The sequence below is a fragment of the Gymnodraco acuticeps genome, unplaced genomic scaffold (genome assembly GCF_902827175.1).
Source record: "Gymnodraco acuticeps unplaced genomic scaffold, fGymAcu1.1, whole genome shotgun sequence".
NCBI lineage: Eukaryota > Metazoa > Chordata > Actinopteri > Perciformes > Bathydraconidae > Gymnodraco > Gymnodraco acuticeps.
Genome location: NW_022992258.1, coordinates 125,280 through 141,362, shown reverse-complemented (window position 1 = coordinate 141,362; position 16,083 = coordinate 125,280). Strand labels below are relative to the sequence as shown.

Sequence of the window (16,083 nt, the reverse complement as noted above, 5' to 3'; positions counted from 1 at the left end):
TCTTTCAACATAATCCCCTCTCCACCAACGCCACTGCTTAATTGCTTTCATTTCAAAAACCCTTTCTGCTGTTAATCGTAATGATGGTGTGAGTTATCTAGGATACGCATGGCTGAGCAAATAGAGCTACTGCAAAGTGGGAGCTGTATGGACGGACTGGGAATATGACGGAAGATTGGGAATATGGGACTAGCTTCATAGAGCATGTTTTTTTAAACAGAGACATCATACCTGACCTTGCATAAACAACTGTAGCTGCTTAACCAAATTATAAAGATGAAATAAGCAACACTTCAATGCATAGAAAAGAGGTGAGATATAATTAAGGATAGGGTTGTTTGCATTTAAGGATTGTTTTGGGAATTTACTCATTTGCTTTCTTGGCAAAAGTTAGATGATAAGATTGATAGCACTTTCATATGTCTACAGTAAGAGGTAGTTTAGTTTAGCACACCGACTGGAAACTGTTAGAAACAGCTTGTCTCAGTCAAAAGGTAACACAGTATATCAGCACATATAGTATTACTTAACAAGTCTCGTTTGTATAATCTATAAAAAAGTATAAAAAACAAAAAAAGATGGGTCTTTAAAGAGCCAACATATGACATAAGATGTTGTGAAATAAAAACAAACAACTCCTGCTGTGTAACAGGCTTTTAAATTGAGTCTCCAATGAGGCAATGAAACACCAACAAATCCCGTTTTTGATAAGCCTTTCGAGTCTCCTGCTTCCTCTGAACTACAAGCAGAAAGAGACGCGTATTTTCCATGAGTCCGTTCAAAAGGCGCAAAATGACATCATACGTTCGAACCACGCTCCAATGGCAACTGGGCGACAATGTAGCTAGGCCCACTGGGCTGTTCTGTTGCTTTGTTGCCAATATTGTGAACACAGAATAATATTTTGTGGACCAACTTTAATGTGGCAACTTCTGAACTAAATCTGTGTCGTTTTGACATTATCGAGATAATCAGCATTTAACTGTGAAGTGTGCCTGGAGGCATGAAAGATAAAGTATGTGCGATAAGTTGTTAAAAATTATAACTGAAAACACAATCACAAGTTACTTGATGAAAGACTTTCCCATAATGTCCTGAATGCAAATTGCCTTTGACTGCAGTTATTATGCAAAACGTATGCTTCAACCCCATCATCAGGGACCGTCCTCCAAAGGCTCTGTGTATCATTAATTAGACACGATCAAACCAACTCACAAACAGCAGGGAAAAAGCCTTATCTTCTGTACTCTAAGAAGCATGCTTTGTCCTCAGAGGCATTCCAGAGAACGAAATGGGATTAGCACTTGGGTTATCTTGCGGGCAGGCATTATTACACAGACGTTTGAGTTTTGTTCCTCAATGACTTCCAGTACTCTATTTATAGCTGGAACCCCACGGTGCAAACTGTGCTGATATTTGCTCTGCAGACGGTGACAGTCGGTCGGTCGGTACGGTGCTGTGCAGGATGACTCAGCCACATAAACACACAATGATTTATTCTCGAAAAACTAAAAAACAGCATTGCATTTTCAGGATGTAGGATTCGTAGAGGATCATTGCAATAATAACCATAACTGAAAATAACCTTCACAATAATCCACCGACAAGGTTTCCCCCCCAGGCGACTGAGGTGAACTAGTGTTTGTATTTTATTTTATTATCTGTATATAAGCTGAATGTCAAATTAGGAGTTCAACTCATAACTTTTTACGCAATCAGGTTCTTGTTATTTGTTCTTAAGGACAGAATTATGTATATGGAGACCAATATTCTTGGGTCATGCATATTCACTAATATTATGTGTTTCAAGGATATTTCAAACAATACTGTTACTGCTGTGATAGCTTATTCAGCCCTATCGGACACTGTGAGAGAGCAGAAGCTGCTTGACATTTTTTAACAGGGGTGGTAGAAGATGGGTGGATAAACAACGTGTCAACAGAGCATTGGTTTATTTTAACCATGCTTTGATTGTGTCACAACCTTCTAAATTGTATTTATTTCCAAATGAAATACATATTTTCTGCCTTTTTACTTCGTCTATTCAGCATTTTTGTTTACTGTTTTACTTAATGACCTGCATCTATTGGAACTGGGGGGCCTGTAAGAAGCGGTGCAGATAATTGTCAGGTTTGGATCCCCTCGGGGGGGGAAGCCCCTCAGGTCCCAGAGAAACCCCCCCCACCTAATCCTAACCACTCTCCATCATTGCCTGAACCCAACCAATCCCTATACCTAATACTTCACTTTACCTCCCCCAAATCAATTCTAAAGTGTATGGGACCCACCCGGGTGTGAAAAGCACTCACTTGAGCCCGAGCTGTATGTCTCAAGACTTGCTGGCCTATCCGCTGTAATATAAGGACCTCATTCAGAAAAGCTTGTGTAAAGCCATTTAAGTTGTCATGTATCTGCTTCAATAGGCTAATTAATCAAACAACACTTCCAGTAGAGAGACAGGGTTTGTAATACAGATTGTTTACAATCGTCTGACATTTATTTCATTTTCATTGAGCAAAGGGCATTAAATATGGAGGTGACTTGCTCAGTAAATGTCCATTAAAACTGCCTTGGCTCCTTTTTATTGAGTGACTCAGCAGCCAATGTGTATCAATGCCAGACATGCTGCTGACTGATACATTAATATGTTTGAGTTGTCAATATAAATCATCATTTTAGAGTTATTGCAATTTTAGACACTGAACCACTGAGGGAAACATCTAAAATACATTGTTAAGTAAAAATAACCACATTACCGATGCAGATACCAAAGGAAATCTTTCCTCGCGGCTATTTATTCATAAAGTGTAATTGCTCAGCACCGAGGAAGGATTGTTTTCATTAGCAATTCAAACAGGCATGTTTCTATTTGCTGATACAGATATTTTCCCCCTGGAGTCTGCTGGCTTCCTTTTCAACATCTTCATCAACTATAAATAGCTCCCCTCGACAGAAATCCACTCATGACACAATAGGTTTATATTTAATATGTTGTTTGCTATTCAAGGATAAAGCTGTGACTTGTGAGAGAATAAAAGAAAAAACAGAATCCCAGTTGTGATCTCACGCAGAATGAAAACAACACTTCCCATCCATTATCACAACAGAGCCAAACAAGTCACCTTGGAGAGCAGCTGATCTCATTTGAGACGGAGCATCTGCGGCCCTTTAACAGATGAGGGCTTCCCGCAGGAATCCCCTCTAATGCTTTACAAACCTTTAGACCCTTCCTGCCGAGTGATGGATGCCCGTCTGGCACCACCGAGACCCCCGCTCCTTAGGTCTCATGACTCTGGAGTATCAGGGGTTCAAAGGGGCAATCAATAGGAGTGCTTGAGCTGTACATTTTAAAATGGCCTATTCTAACTCATCTGTATGTATTTTTGTTTGTATGTTTTTGCTTTTAGCTAACACCTGGATGGATTTGGCCAAAAGGTTGCACTACTGTTCATGCAAGGATGTTTTATAGGTTTAGTTTTAGAAGTGAAGGGTAGCTTAAAGACGTAAAGCTGCATTGGTTTGTTAACCAATCTATCGATTAGGAGACAGACAATTAATAACTATCGATTGTTTTTACGATTGAAAGTCATTTTGAACGCAACATGACAGTAAATGCAGTTTACAGACTCTCCTATTAAACTGAATATCTTTGGGTTTTGGAATGACAAAACAAGAAATATTAAGAAATAACCGAAAATAGACGTTGAAGTCTATTTTCTGGAATGTTAAACACCAATTGCTAATGATAATATGTGTTGGTTGCAGGCATATGACATCACAGCAAATGATATATGACAAAATTGCTAATCCATCCGAAGTTCTTTTTATTCAAAACTTAAACTTGATAAATGCTAGAGGATCCTCAAACTCATAGGCTTGATCCTGTTGCTAACAAGAATGTCTGTGGGTCTTCCATTTTGCTTACAAGGAGCACTGTGCTATTTCTATTAGATTTTAGTTGATAATGTTAAATTAATTTAAAAAAAACACAAGAACAAGTGCGTCGTTCTGCTTTTCTGCCCAGAAAAGAGTGCGCTTAAGACCTTCCGTTTTGATAAAGCTTATAGTTAGGTCTGATTAGATTCAGCCCCTAGTTTTGATGATATAGGCTTAGTTTGTCGGGGACATCTTACTTCTTCCTTCTCTGTCTATACCTGTGTACTCTCATGTTCCGATTAACCCAGCTTCCACAAATGTCTTTCTTTTTGGTGTCTATATACGCCGGGATCCGGAGTCATGGATGATCCTGCGGTCCTGTGTCCTGCATCGCGAGCCCTGGATCTTGAGTCGTGGCTGTGGTCCTGGATCATAAGTCCTGGATGGATATCCTCGTGGATTCATCTTCCTATTATACACACATGCATTTCCAAACATTTGGACTACCTATGTTGCAAATGTATTATCTTTTCAATTTACACACGGCATCTATTGCACGTCTGTCCGTCCTGGGAGAGGGATCCCTCCTCTGTTGCTCTCCCTGAGGTTTCTCCCATGTTCCCCTTTAAACTGTGGGTTTTCTCTGGAAGTTTTTCCTTGTACGATGTGAGGGTCTAAGGACAGAGGGTGTCGTATTGTCATACTGATATTCTGTACAAACTGTGAAGACCACTGAGACAAATATAACGATATTGGGTTATATAAATAAACATTGATTGATTGATACCCAGGAGCCAGGGCCAAGTGGAAATTATGCTGCAATTGAAATCATGAGATGACCTTTTCCAACTCAGCCAAGGGCACCTATAATTTTATGTTAAAAAGCTGTGATTAAGACAAAAATGATCATCAAAAATCATTTAAAGTGAATCAAGACAACTAAAGCAGCTGAAATGTGCATATAGTATCCAGTGATCAGAGGAAACTATCAAAAGTTGTTTTACTAATACTATTGGGCTTTTTTGCTCTTTGCTTTACCTTAACAGCACATATTCTGAGTTTCTATATAGCGCTAGAAAAGTTATTTTTAGTAGTGGGATCCGTGGTTCTCAGGCGGGGACGTGGTGTGTCACAAATGTTGAGGGGAGTTTGAATTGTTCAGAAGAACAGCACACGGAGATGGGATTTAGCTCTCCAGTGAGGGAGCAGGTTCACACGCATGCACACACACACACACACACACACACACACAAATACACAGACATCTGCAATACTTAATCTCTCTTTCTAACACACACACACACAATAGAAAACATGCTCAGAAAGAGTCTTACACCGGAGTGACAGCATATCCCATTTCACAGACAGCTGCCCCGGACATCAAACAGAAAGAAGACTTGGGCTTTGGGACTTCACTGTACAGGAAGCTCTGTGTGTATGTGTATGTGTATGTGTGTGTGTGTGTGTGTGGTTTGTTGGTGTGTGTGTGTGTGTGTGTGTGTGTGTGTGTGTGTGTGTGTGTGTGTGTGTGTGTGTGTGTGTGTGTGTGTGTGTGTGTGTGTGTGTGTTGTGTGTGTGTGTGTGTGTGTGTTGTTGCAGAAGCTATCTCTAGAAATGCTCTCTCGGTTTCCCCGTGTTGCATAATTCACTTTGCTTCAGGGCAGGCTCGGGAACCTTGTTGGTGCTAAAAACAGTCCACAGAAACTGCACAGAATAATAATAATTAGCTGACACTTAAACTGAGGTTTGATGATTGGGTTTACGGAGGGGAAACAGGGAGCATTTACTGTTAGCAAAGGATGCCCTTTACTCTCAATGTCAAACTGGCAAGCAGTGATCAAATGTAAGCAGATAACCTAGAAGGCTATAAAATAAATATTAAAGTTACCAAATATAAGCATCAACGACACATCTATATGTGGCCAACGTTATACACGTGACATACTCTCAAGGGTCTCACAAGGAAAATCAATATAGAATGATGTGGAGCAGTTTATAATAACATGAGGGCGAGGCTTTAAAATCAATATTTGTGGAGTGGACCAGGGAAGATTATATACTCGTAGCTTCAAATATAACACTCGCAAGATGGCAGGAAAGAGGGAAAAAAAATCCACATCATGAAAAATGTAATTCACGAGAAATGGAGTTATTGGAGGAAAATGTTCAGACTGCAAGAAAACAAAAAATCCATATAGCAGTTGTTGTTCCTAAAGAGTAATTTAATTTTCAGTAACCTTTCACACAAAAGAATAATAGGTTTATATCTGTCACTATAGTCACAGCCACATCAACACATCTTTTCAGATCCTTCATTCATCCTTACTCCAAAATGTCATGTCCTTAAGATCACAAGGAAGAATTAAAGTGATGCACGTGGGGGATTTCAAGGCATTAATACAGAAATGATAGTTGTGGATTAAAGGACAGAAGGGCTCCCACTAAGCTTTGATTAAAGCCAGACCTATGACAGAAGAAGAAAAGAGGCATTATTAACATTTCAAAAAAGGACTGCAGGATTAAAAACACAGGAAGTGTGACAGGAGGAGCATTTAATGTGGCGAAGCACTTGCCAACAGTGTGAGATGTTGAATATCAAAAATAATCCACAATAAAGGCTCTAGAGTTTAATTCAACCTGATCCAAGCTCAGTTCCATTTAGTGTTTACATGTACTCAAATCAAATCAATGATATGTCTCCTTTAAAGCAGCACCTTTGTAAAATGAACTGATGTCATAAAATGATGGAAAACAGACATTTGTTGATCCAATAATGAATTCACAAAAATACAGGCTTTGGTATAGAGCTAAGGACCTGCTAAGTGGTCGTTCTCATGTTTCAGCTAAAACCTTTGAAACCTCACTGACGAAGCTATACAATGATAAATGGTTTTCCAGCACCTCAACCATCACAGTAGCTTTACTCCTCAATTTCCTTTTTTCAATGTGGCCGACCTTTAACCTTTGCTGGAACGTCATTAGATGGAAAGCAGGTAGATATTGTCCCCTAGACAGATTGCCCTGCAGTAAAATGATAAAGTTCTCCTTCATATATCTACCATTTACTGACCATGTCCACTGTGCAACGTTTACATGCAGATGATTAGAATGTGAAGCAAGATACTGTTTGCCAAGTAGCACTAAAAACAAAGTACACCTATTGGACAAAGTAAACAGTTGACTTGACAATGAAGGGAGAAGAAAGTAGGGCTGAACGATTAATCAATTTTAAATCGAAATCGCGATTCTGAAATGATGCGATTATGAAATCGCAAAGCCTGCGATTTTTTTTCAACTTTAATGGATGTCAGTCATCCACACCAATCAGAAGTGCTGTGCTCCACATGTACCAGCCATTGTTAACCAATCAGAAGTGGCCCATGATAGAAGGTGATAGACAGATTGATCCAATCACCTGCCAAGTCTTTTTGAAAGAGCCTGCGCTTTCCAAATGGCTTCCAATGGAGCTCTCCTAGATGGTGCACATCTCTCCATCACATGTTTTACTTCTATTACAGGGCGACTCTTAAACTGAAGCTTGACTTTAAAGCAACCCAACGGAAGTGTCATGTGAGTTTAGTTCTTTCACTCGGAGCTCGGGCTGCTAGATACGACCTTCCTAGCCGGAGTTATGGCCGCATATTACAATAAACTTCCGTTGGGTCGCTTAAAAAGAAATACCGCACATCGAATCGCAATATCTGTCAGAAAAATCGCAATTAGATTATTTTCCACAAATCTTGCAGCCCTAGGTCATCAAGAAAGGAAACAGCCAATGGTTGTTGAGATATTTCAGTCCATTCCAAGGATGTAGATATACAGAAAGCCACACATCACCATCCCAAGAGCCTGGATGCTAGTGCAATTTGCTAAGAGAAGAGCATACTAATATTTAATCTACAACAAATACTGAAAACGTTTTATTTCCACAGAAATTAAAGACTGAATGTGGATACAAATAGTCAAGCAGGAAGTCTGTACCAAGTCTGTGCAGAGCTGTCACTGGAGTAGCTGTACTTTGACAATAATCCAACTAATCACGCTGTTGGGGGATTGAGCTCATGGAGTTCTCCTCCAACCAAAGTAGAAACAGTGAAAAAGGACTAAAGCTATTATTCATACTAGATAAAACTGCATTTGAACATCATGTTCACTGAGTCACTCTGCTCAATTCCCCATGCCCTAAAAGAGAAATGGCTGATGCTTTTTGAAGAGAAAGTGTTTGTATAATCTGTTTAAAATGTAATCCTGATTATTAAATGATCATATTTTTGAGTCGTGAATTCAAAAAGACCCCGAGGGATACACAATGGGTTTAAATAAGTGAAGTTATCAATGTGATGCACAACTTTGGCAGCTGCTGATCTTAGATGAAAGTAAACCTGTTTAATTGATTTATAATTTCAAAGCACGTTCCATGAAAACTCATTAGCAGCATGTTATCACTTCATCTATCCTCAGACTGTGACTGGTGAGAGCGATGAGTGTGGGAGCATGAATTATGCAGCGTATAGGTGGGAAATCTGCCCACTTAAATCATCGTCTGATACACTGAAGCACAGCTAAGAGCACACAGTATAACTGGTCCTGTATTCCAGATAGATCCTTGGTGGTGCAAGATGATACAATACCTGAGTGCTTCTTCTTTAACTGATAACGCTGGACCAGATTGTAAAAACAACGAAACTCTCAGCTGTTAAATTGTTTTTTTAAATATTCAATTTATGGTTAAGAAAGGACAGTGTGGCTTTTTTTACAACACCTGCACTTTTGAAAGAACAGACATAACATTCATCTGTTTGCAACTCACATATACCAATGACTGTATATAGACTATTCTGCACAGTGTCATATTCTGTTTCTATTATGTTCTATTTTATTGTATTTACTATTTTATCTGTTAATTGTGTTGCACTGTTGGAGGAGCCTGTGACCTATCTACACCGTAGCTATGCACACATGACAATAAAAGCCTTGAAACTTGATATTTAAAACGATTATACTTCAAAAGCGGTGCCTGGAACTCATACATATTAAAGAGACAGGTACAATGCTTTAGATTCTGGTGTTTTAGGACAATGGTTCCAAAGGAAAATCGGAAACACGTACAGTATTTTCTCTGTAGAATTAACTTCAACCTTTGCATTTGTTACGTGTTCTTTTCTGTTTGAGTGTGTCTGTATTTCTATAAAAAGGTCATGGACTGTATGTAAATTCAACCTTTCCTTTAGCCATCATGTTAAATAAATCCAGGGCCTATCCACTGGGTGCAGGCGATGCAAATTAGTTCCACTGTTGAGTTTTTCACATACAAAGTTTGAGGGTCATCAAGAGTCAACTATGAACTTGTACATTTGAGTGGTTAAGGCAAGGAGAAGTGAAACTATTAACCCATTGACAATCAAAAATCTGTTTAGTCATTGGTGAAACATGCCAAAAGATGATCTCAGGTCAATGGTTTCCAATGTCTTAGACTTTCTGATTTGTTTGTGCCAACAGAAGATGTGATTTTGGGCAGTTGGTCATACATTAGAAGACGTCACCTTTGACATCTATTCACTATTTTTGAAGATGTTTCCAATTAAATGGTCCGTCAATTAACAAAAAAAAGTGATTGGCTGGTAAATAAATAATACAATTGTTGTTAATTGCAGCTGTATGAGCGAGCAACACAACCATAATTACATTCCACTCTTAAGTATTGTGGTGGAAGCAGAAAACTGCTCATTTGAGTAGAAAAACTGATAACAGGCAGATGACAACAAAACGACTGTATGCTTGGCTGGAGACCACTCGGGTGGTGGGAAATATGTTTTCTGTAAGTAAGGTCAAATCTCTCCCAATGTACACAGTCAGATAAAACCCTATTTGGTAGTCGTGGCGTCATATAGAATCATTACTCTTTATTCTGCATCATAACACAAATCCAAATGCTCCATCAGTCCACAATTATAACCATCAACTGTGATAATCCCAGCATCGACCTTCTTTCCTAAAGTACTGTTGATATTCCCTCTATGATCCCGTACTGTATATCCCACAATTCCCTCCCATTGCTTCTGCTCTTCCTCCTCTACAGTGGTGTGTCTCTGCCTCATTGCTTCCTGAGTCCTAATGAGCCATTGAGAGATAATTGCTCCTCGAGGGTCAGCACTAACTGACACCACTGCCTCTTTCATGTCATCCAGTCAAGCCCGTGTCAGCATAAATAGTACTGCAGGCTGTGTTCACTGCCTGAGTTTCCAACCAGTCCAACTTAATGATTGTTGAGTCCACTCATTTCAAATCTTCTCTGAACTGCAGAGCACAGTAATACAAACCGCAGAATCTGACACTTTCCTCGCAGCAGCAGCAGCACTTGCAATGTGTATTCAAGAACTAAGAGATGTTCTTTGATGTTGATCACGCAGCAGTGCAGCAGAAGAAGCAAGCTTTGATATTCACACCACTAACAGAATGACAAGAAACATTCAGAGACCCAAGGACTCAGCCTAACTGGATTCAGTCTGTCCCGAAGCAACACGACCCTAAATTGATTCCGACTGTACAGCTCGGACGTCCTTGGAGCCAAGGGCAAGAGTGTGCGACTTCTGAAATACAGAAAGGTCCGCACCGCTTCGATGTGATGTGATCCAAAGGGAAGGCTTGTACTCCTGGCGCATGCTGCTTCCTCTTCCGTGCTGCCAGTGGCTTTGACCTCGACAGATGACAAGGGACGGCCATAAGGGGCGATGGGAAAGTGTGGTACATGTCAGGTCTCTGCTGGCGAGAGAACTGAAGACTGGTCTCTTACATGTCCGGAAATAGATCTTTTTATGTTTGCACGGAGAGTGAAATGACTCTGCCTTCACATGGCCAGTGTTACTTTATATGGAAACACTAGCGATTTTACTTATTTCTCATGTTTCATACGGAAGAACAGCTTTGGTTGTCGGAGTCACGGCCACTAATGGGTCAGACTTGCACACTGTCAGCAGAACACTGTGTTTAAAAAGCACATTAGCTATGTCTCAGCCATGGTTACAGTAAAGTCATTCAGAACCAGGACAGGATACTTGACAGATTTACGTAACATTGCTAACCTCACTTGTCTTAATGGATTGTTGTTCTTTAGACAGAGGTGGCCATTACATAAAAGTTCTTAATGGCTTTACTCAGACTTAACCCTGGCACCTTCTGTATGATATATTTGTTTAACCCTCCTGTTATCCTTGGGGTCAATTTGACCCCATTCAATGTTTAACGTATCTAAAACAAATGGTTCACATTATATTTTTTGTTTAGTATTTCATGACTTTTCCTAATTTAGTGAGGACTAGTGGGTAAACATAAAATGAACATAAAGATCTTTTTTGAAGGTCCTGTACGCACTTTGTACGCATCGGTGTTCCTTGGGGTCAATTTGACCACAGGCTGTTTTAGTAGTATAAAACATGTCAAAATGTCAATGTTTTACACATATTTGTCTTGATTGTATAGGATGATATTGAGGTGACTATTTCATTCAAATGTATCATTGTAAAAACAACGACCCTCTGCTTTAGTTATTGGTCCTTTAACAACATCAAACATATCTTACTTTAACATTTTATTTAAATCATAAGAGATTTTATGGTGATTTATATAATTGTCGATAGTCACATACAGTAATAGGAGTTCTGGATGTATAATGGGGTCTGTGGGGGGGAAGGTTGGGCTAATGTTTTATTTAAATGGTTATTTAGGTAGTCAACTAAGATACCTAAAGAACCAGAGACATACATTTTGGTTAAAATGTGGAATATGATCATTGTCTTGAGTTTTAAACTACTGGGGTCAAATTGACCCCAGAGGATAAAGGGTGTAAAGTAAATCTGAGGATAACAGGAGGGTTAAGGATGTGTATGAGTGTATATCCTTTTAACTGTGCATTTCTGAATAGATGTTCTCATCAATTGCGTAATTTATTAGTTAGCACATCGTGTTGCCCATTTCCTGATGTCAAAGAGTAACCTAGCATAACATTCTAACATGTTTAGTCAGGGTATGATTGTCGTGTGTAAAGCAATTTTGCCAGATGTTCATAGTTTCCTAATTGCCAATGCAAAATGAAATTCAGAAGATCAGGGAAGATAGTGCAGGTCAGATTTGTACTGCGGTTGGCTCCATTTGCTACACGAGGGAAGTGTTTAAGACTTATTTCACCTAGCTCCCTCAGTGTGTTCCAGTTCAGCAGCCCACTTGTATTTGCTTTGTGCACAAGAGATGATGGTTAAGTAAAGGATTCATTATACTGCTTCTAATAAGGCAAACAAGATACATATCATTTTCGCCATTGCCATTTACCTTACTAAAGCCGCCCATAAGTTAGGCTTGTGATGTGTTGAATGTGCCACTTGAGAGGTAAGATTCCAATTAAGGGGTTCGTGTCTACATGGGTTTTGAGATACATTAGTTAAGGGGAAGTTTGACCTTACATTGGTTAATGGTAAATGCTAAACAGACTTGCTTGAAGTGCTTTTATACTACAGGAGCAATTTGAGGTCCGGTTTAGTTTTTTGTGGAGGAGTAGGGATCGAACCCTCTGATTGGTGGACGACTTGCTCTTCCTCCTGAGCCTCTGCCGCAACGCTTCAGCAGAAAGGTCAGCTAGCAACTAAATGAATCATGCCGGTATAAAAAAGCTTTTCCCATGTGCTGTAGTTGTGCTGGCCCCCTAAAAATACAATACACAAGAAATCATCCAATCAAATGCTTCCTCTCACCTTCACACTGCATTCCCATTTACAACAAAGCACTACTGCTAAAGCATTAACACATGATCCATCAACAGAAACTAAAATGCCCTTGTGATAGTAACAATTTATTGTGATAATGATTTTCTATCAAGCAGGACCTTCAATTATGTCTCTACATAATTTCCCAATTAATGAAACCATTTGGCAAGGCTCAGTTACAACAGTGTCCACATATTAACTGTAGATTGTCATTGGCTGTAGCTATTTAACTAAGGTGAACTTTCCTCCAGTCCATAGACAGGGTACACATAATTCATCCCTTTTTTTATAACTTTAATAACAGCTTTGTGTGAATGTGCCAAGCAGCAGCATTGTTGCCTTATTTACATTCTGACAGCCAGCTTTGACGCATCGCCACATGCTGGCACACAGAAGCTGTCCTCTCCTCAAATGGCCTACTAAGTAGCTCCTGGACATCAGCAGTCTGTCTGAACTCTTTCTGACTGCTTGTTTCACATGTTTCCAGCCTGGTTCCTCTGGTGGCTCTCAGACACAAACTGCTTCTGTCACCCGACACTGAAATACAGCTGGTTTCTGCACCGACAACATCATTCAGCTTTATCTTCCATTTCTTTCTGACGAATACAACAATAAGAGAAGAAGAGCACAATGCAGATGCTCCTGTGAACAATGTGACGCGGACAATGTCTTTCGGGATGATTTGTTTGGCAGCTTTTGTCATTATAAAGTCACCATGGTAATGAAGGACAACATGTCGCTGTTGGTAGTGTGGAGGAAAACAATAACAACTCCAATCCATCAATGTTTGGACAAAAACCAAGATAAGAAGTTGTATTCCAGCAGCCAGAGAGAGATGCATTCAAACCCTAATCCAATGAGAAAACATTGAAAGACCACAGACTTAAACTCATTACACAAAATTCAATCATTTATGTAGAACATTTCGAAGTGAGATTAGAGATACTGAGCACATCTTCCTGGATGTGAAATGAATCAGTCATGTTTAATTAAAGATGGCATTGGCTGCCAGTCAGTTTTCACTGAGCAGAAAGCCAGAACGTGACAAAGAAAAAGCATGCTAGCATTTACGGCAGGGAGAAGCTCATGTAGCTGCAGGGAAGACACATTCAAGACAACACTTCACACATCGAGGAGACAGCAGAGCTGCAGGCTCATTCCCCCGTCACCACCACTGGTGTGACAACTTGAGCTTTGTTGCCTGGACTATTCCCTCAGCACTTACCACCTGAAGTACAACATGTCTACTTCATACTGTAATAGGGAGCAGCCTTGTACATTATCTATTTCCTGAGTCATTTAAAAAAACGTTGGTAATACAGTATTCAAAAATGGTATCACTAAAAGATATGTGGTTGATCTATCTATCTATCCAATTCTTAGTTGATATGAATACAAAAACATGAGGTTTCCTTCAATAACAGTATGATATTGTTTTGAATGTATTCCATAACAATACACATTGTTTGTTGTCAAAGTGACGCAGTATAATACTTGGACTTCCTTACGATTGTGTATTAATGAGACAGAAAAGTAAGATGATCATTTAAAAAATAGACCTTTGTTGGGATTAAATTCCTTAAGGTATTCAGTTTGGAGTCTAAATATGTCCCTAGTTTGTCTCTACTCTCTAAATTGGCATACTATTAGTAAAGTTAAGGCTACAAAATATATAATTTTCATTATCATCTTTAACAATATAATTTTCATTATCAACTTATGCTTACATTTATTTTAAATGCGTTACCTTTGTAAAATATCAAAAAAGGAGAGAAAATACACATACAATTCTAAAGTGATGTGATGTGTTCTAATGTCTTGTCTAAAGTAAAAAACTCAATGATAATAACAATACATTATTAATGTACATAAAGACACACAAAAAGCTGCATATCTTCTCATTTAAAAAGCAGCACATATTGCCATGTTTAGGTTAATAAAATAACTTTTCGTTTGTGTATCGATTTGTTCGACTAATTTCCGGTGTGGGGTCAAATTAGCTAATCATGCTTTTTGTTTTGGTGAAGGACAGTTGGCGTGAGGACTAGCAAGTTCACTCGGAAATAAGTCAAGTAAAGCAATTAAAAGTAAGCCTGAACTACAAAACAGTATAGCCTGTTAGGAGCGTTTTACACTACAGTACATCCACCTCAGATACATTTGGCAATATTAGGAGATACAAAAGCTCCCCTGTACGCAAACACAACAACTACGAACAACCAGAGGCTAATTTTTGTATCCTTATCTCCTTTCTTGATACATTTTACTGCATTTGCTAAATCGCCAAAATGTTTAACACATTGAACCAAATCCAACAACACATTGCCTCACTCACTCTCGTGCTTGGAAGTTCCCCATGTGTGCCGCGGAACTCCCGGGCTCTTGATAATCGCTCTGCCGGCGGATTTCAGGGCATCCATCCCGAGGTGTGTCTGCTCTCCGGCAGGTGGATTCCCCAGTCTCTGGACCACAGGGAGGTAACTACAGCAGGCTGAGCTCGACGGTGAATGCGCCAAAGAGGGAAGAGGCGAAAAGAGAGCCCACTGATATAAGTTCCCACCCTGAATCACTCTGGTTTCCTCCCCACCACAGAGACCGTCAAGCAGCCGAGGGCACACGCACCTACTGCACCGTCTCCAAAGTTAAGGGCGTGTCCCTCTAAGCTTGATGAGCCGACAGTCCAAAGTGCTCAGTTTGAAGGAACGACCTTCATTAAATAATCAGCACAGTCAATCTCGTAGGGCTTCTGTGGTTTATTGACCTTTGGTGCAAGCTCTGTTGCCAAGTTTTTTTTAATGCATTTTTTAAAACTATAATTCCCTGTTTTATTCAGGCCAGATCACAGAAATGTCCAGTGCTTAAAAAAAAACTAAACAATGTGTGAATACCTGACAATATTTCGGTTAAAATGATCAACAAACAACCACATTACTCGGCTTCATATTCATAGAGGCAATGCTTAAAGTTTAACTTTGTGTGTGTTGGCGCCCTCTATTGGTCATATGCAGTTATTACAAGATGGTTGAGAGTGACCCATGTTTTGACAAAATAAACTGTTGTATTAATCCTTATAAAACCAAAAGTAACGTGCCAGATTTGACCTAAGACAGTGGTTTCTATACAGAGGATAATGGATAATGACATCCAAAAGAGTATTAGTATTATTAATTAGTAGAGTAAAGAAGAAACAAAAGATACAAAAATTAACCAAATATATCTTCTTCTTAGACTTTCCTTAAACTTTGTTTATGTTTGTGGATTATTTCACTACAGACAGATATTCAAATAAAACAAGGGGGAACATTGTTAAACTTGGATTCTAGTTGTATAAGGTCAAAAGAAATTATGTTGGATGTCAAAAGTAGGGATATAAAAAAGTATAATTATATGACACATTCCCCCTATTATGCCATACAAGGTACTATTCGATACCACTTGTAATCCCGCTAAG

General features: G+C 39.3%; 1 protein-coding gene across 3 annotated transcripts in view; it reads right to left on the bottom strand.

Moving 5' to 3' along the window:
• Window positions 1–15,288, bottom strand: part of si:dkey-71h2.2 (low density lipoprotein receptor adapter protein 1) — a 46,794-nt gene extending 31,506 nt beyond the window's left edge. For 2 of the 3 annotated variants that reach the window (XM_034206920.1, XM_034206918.1), the window contains exon 1: window positions 14,968–15,283. In XM_034206920.1, coding sequence (XP_034062811.1) covers window positions 14,968–15,052 — 85 coding nt within the window. In that variant the 5' untranslated portion in view covers window positions 15,053–15,283. Of the gene's footprint in view, window positions 1–14,967 lie in introns of all 3 variants that reach the window. The other variant, XM_034206919.1, reaches the window with a different exon arrangement.
• Between the last annotated feature and the right edge of the window lie 795 nt (window positions 15,289–16,083).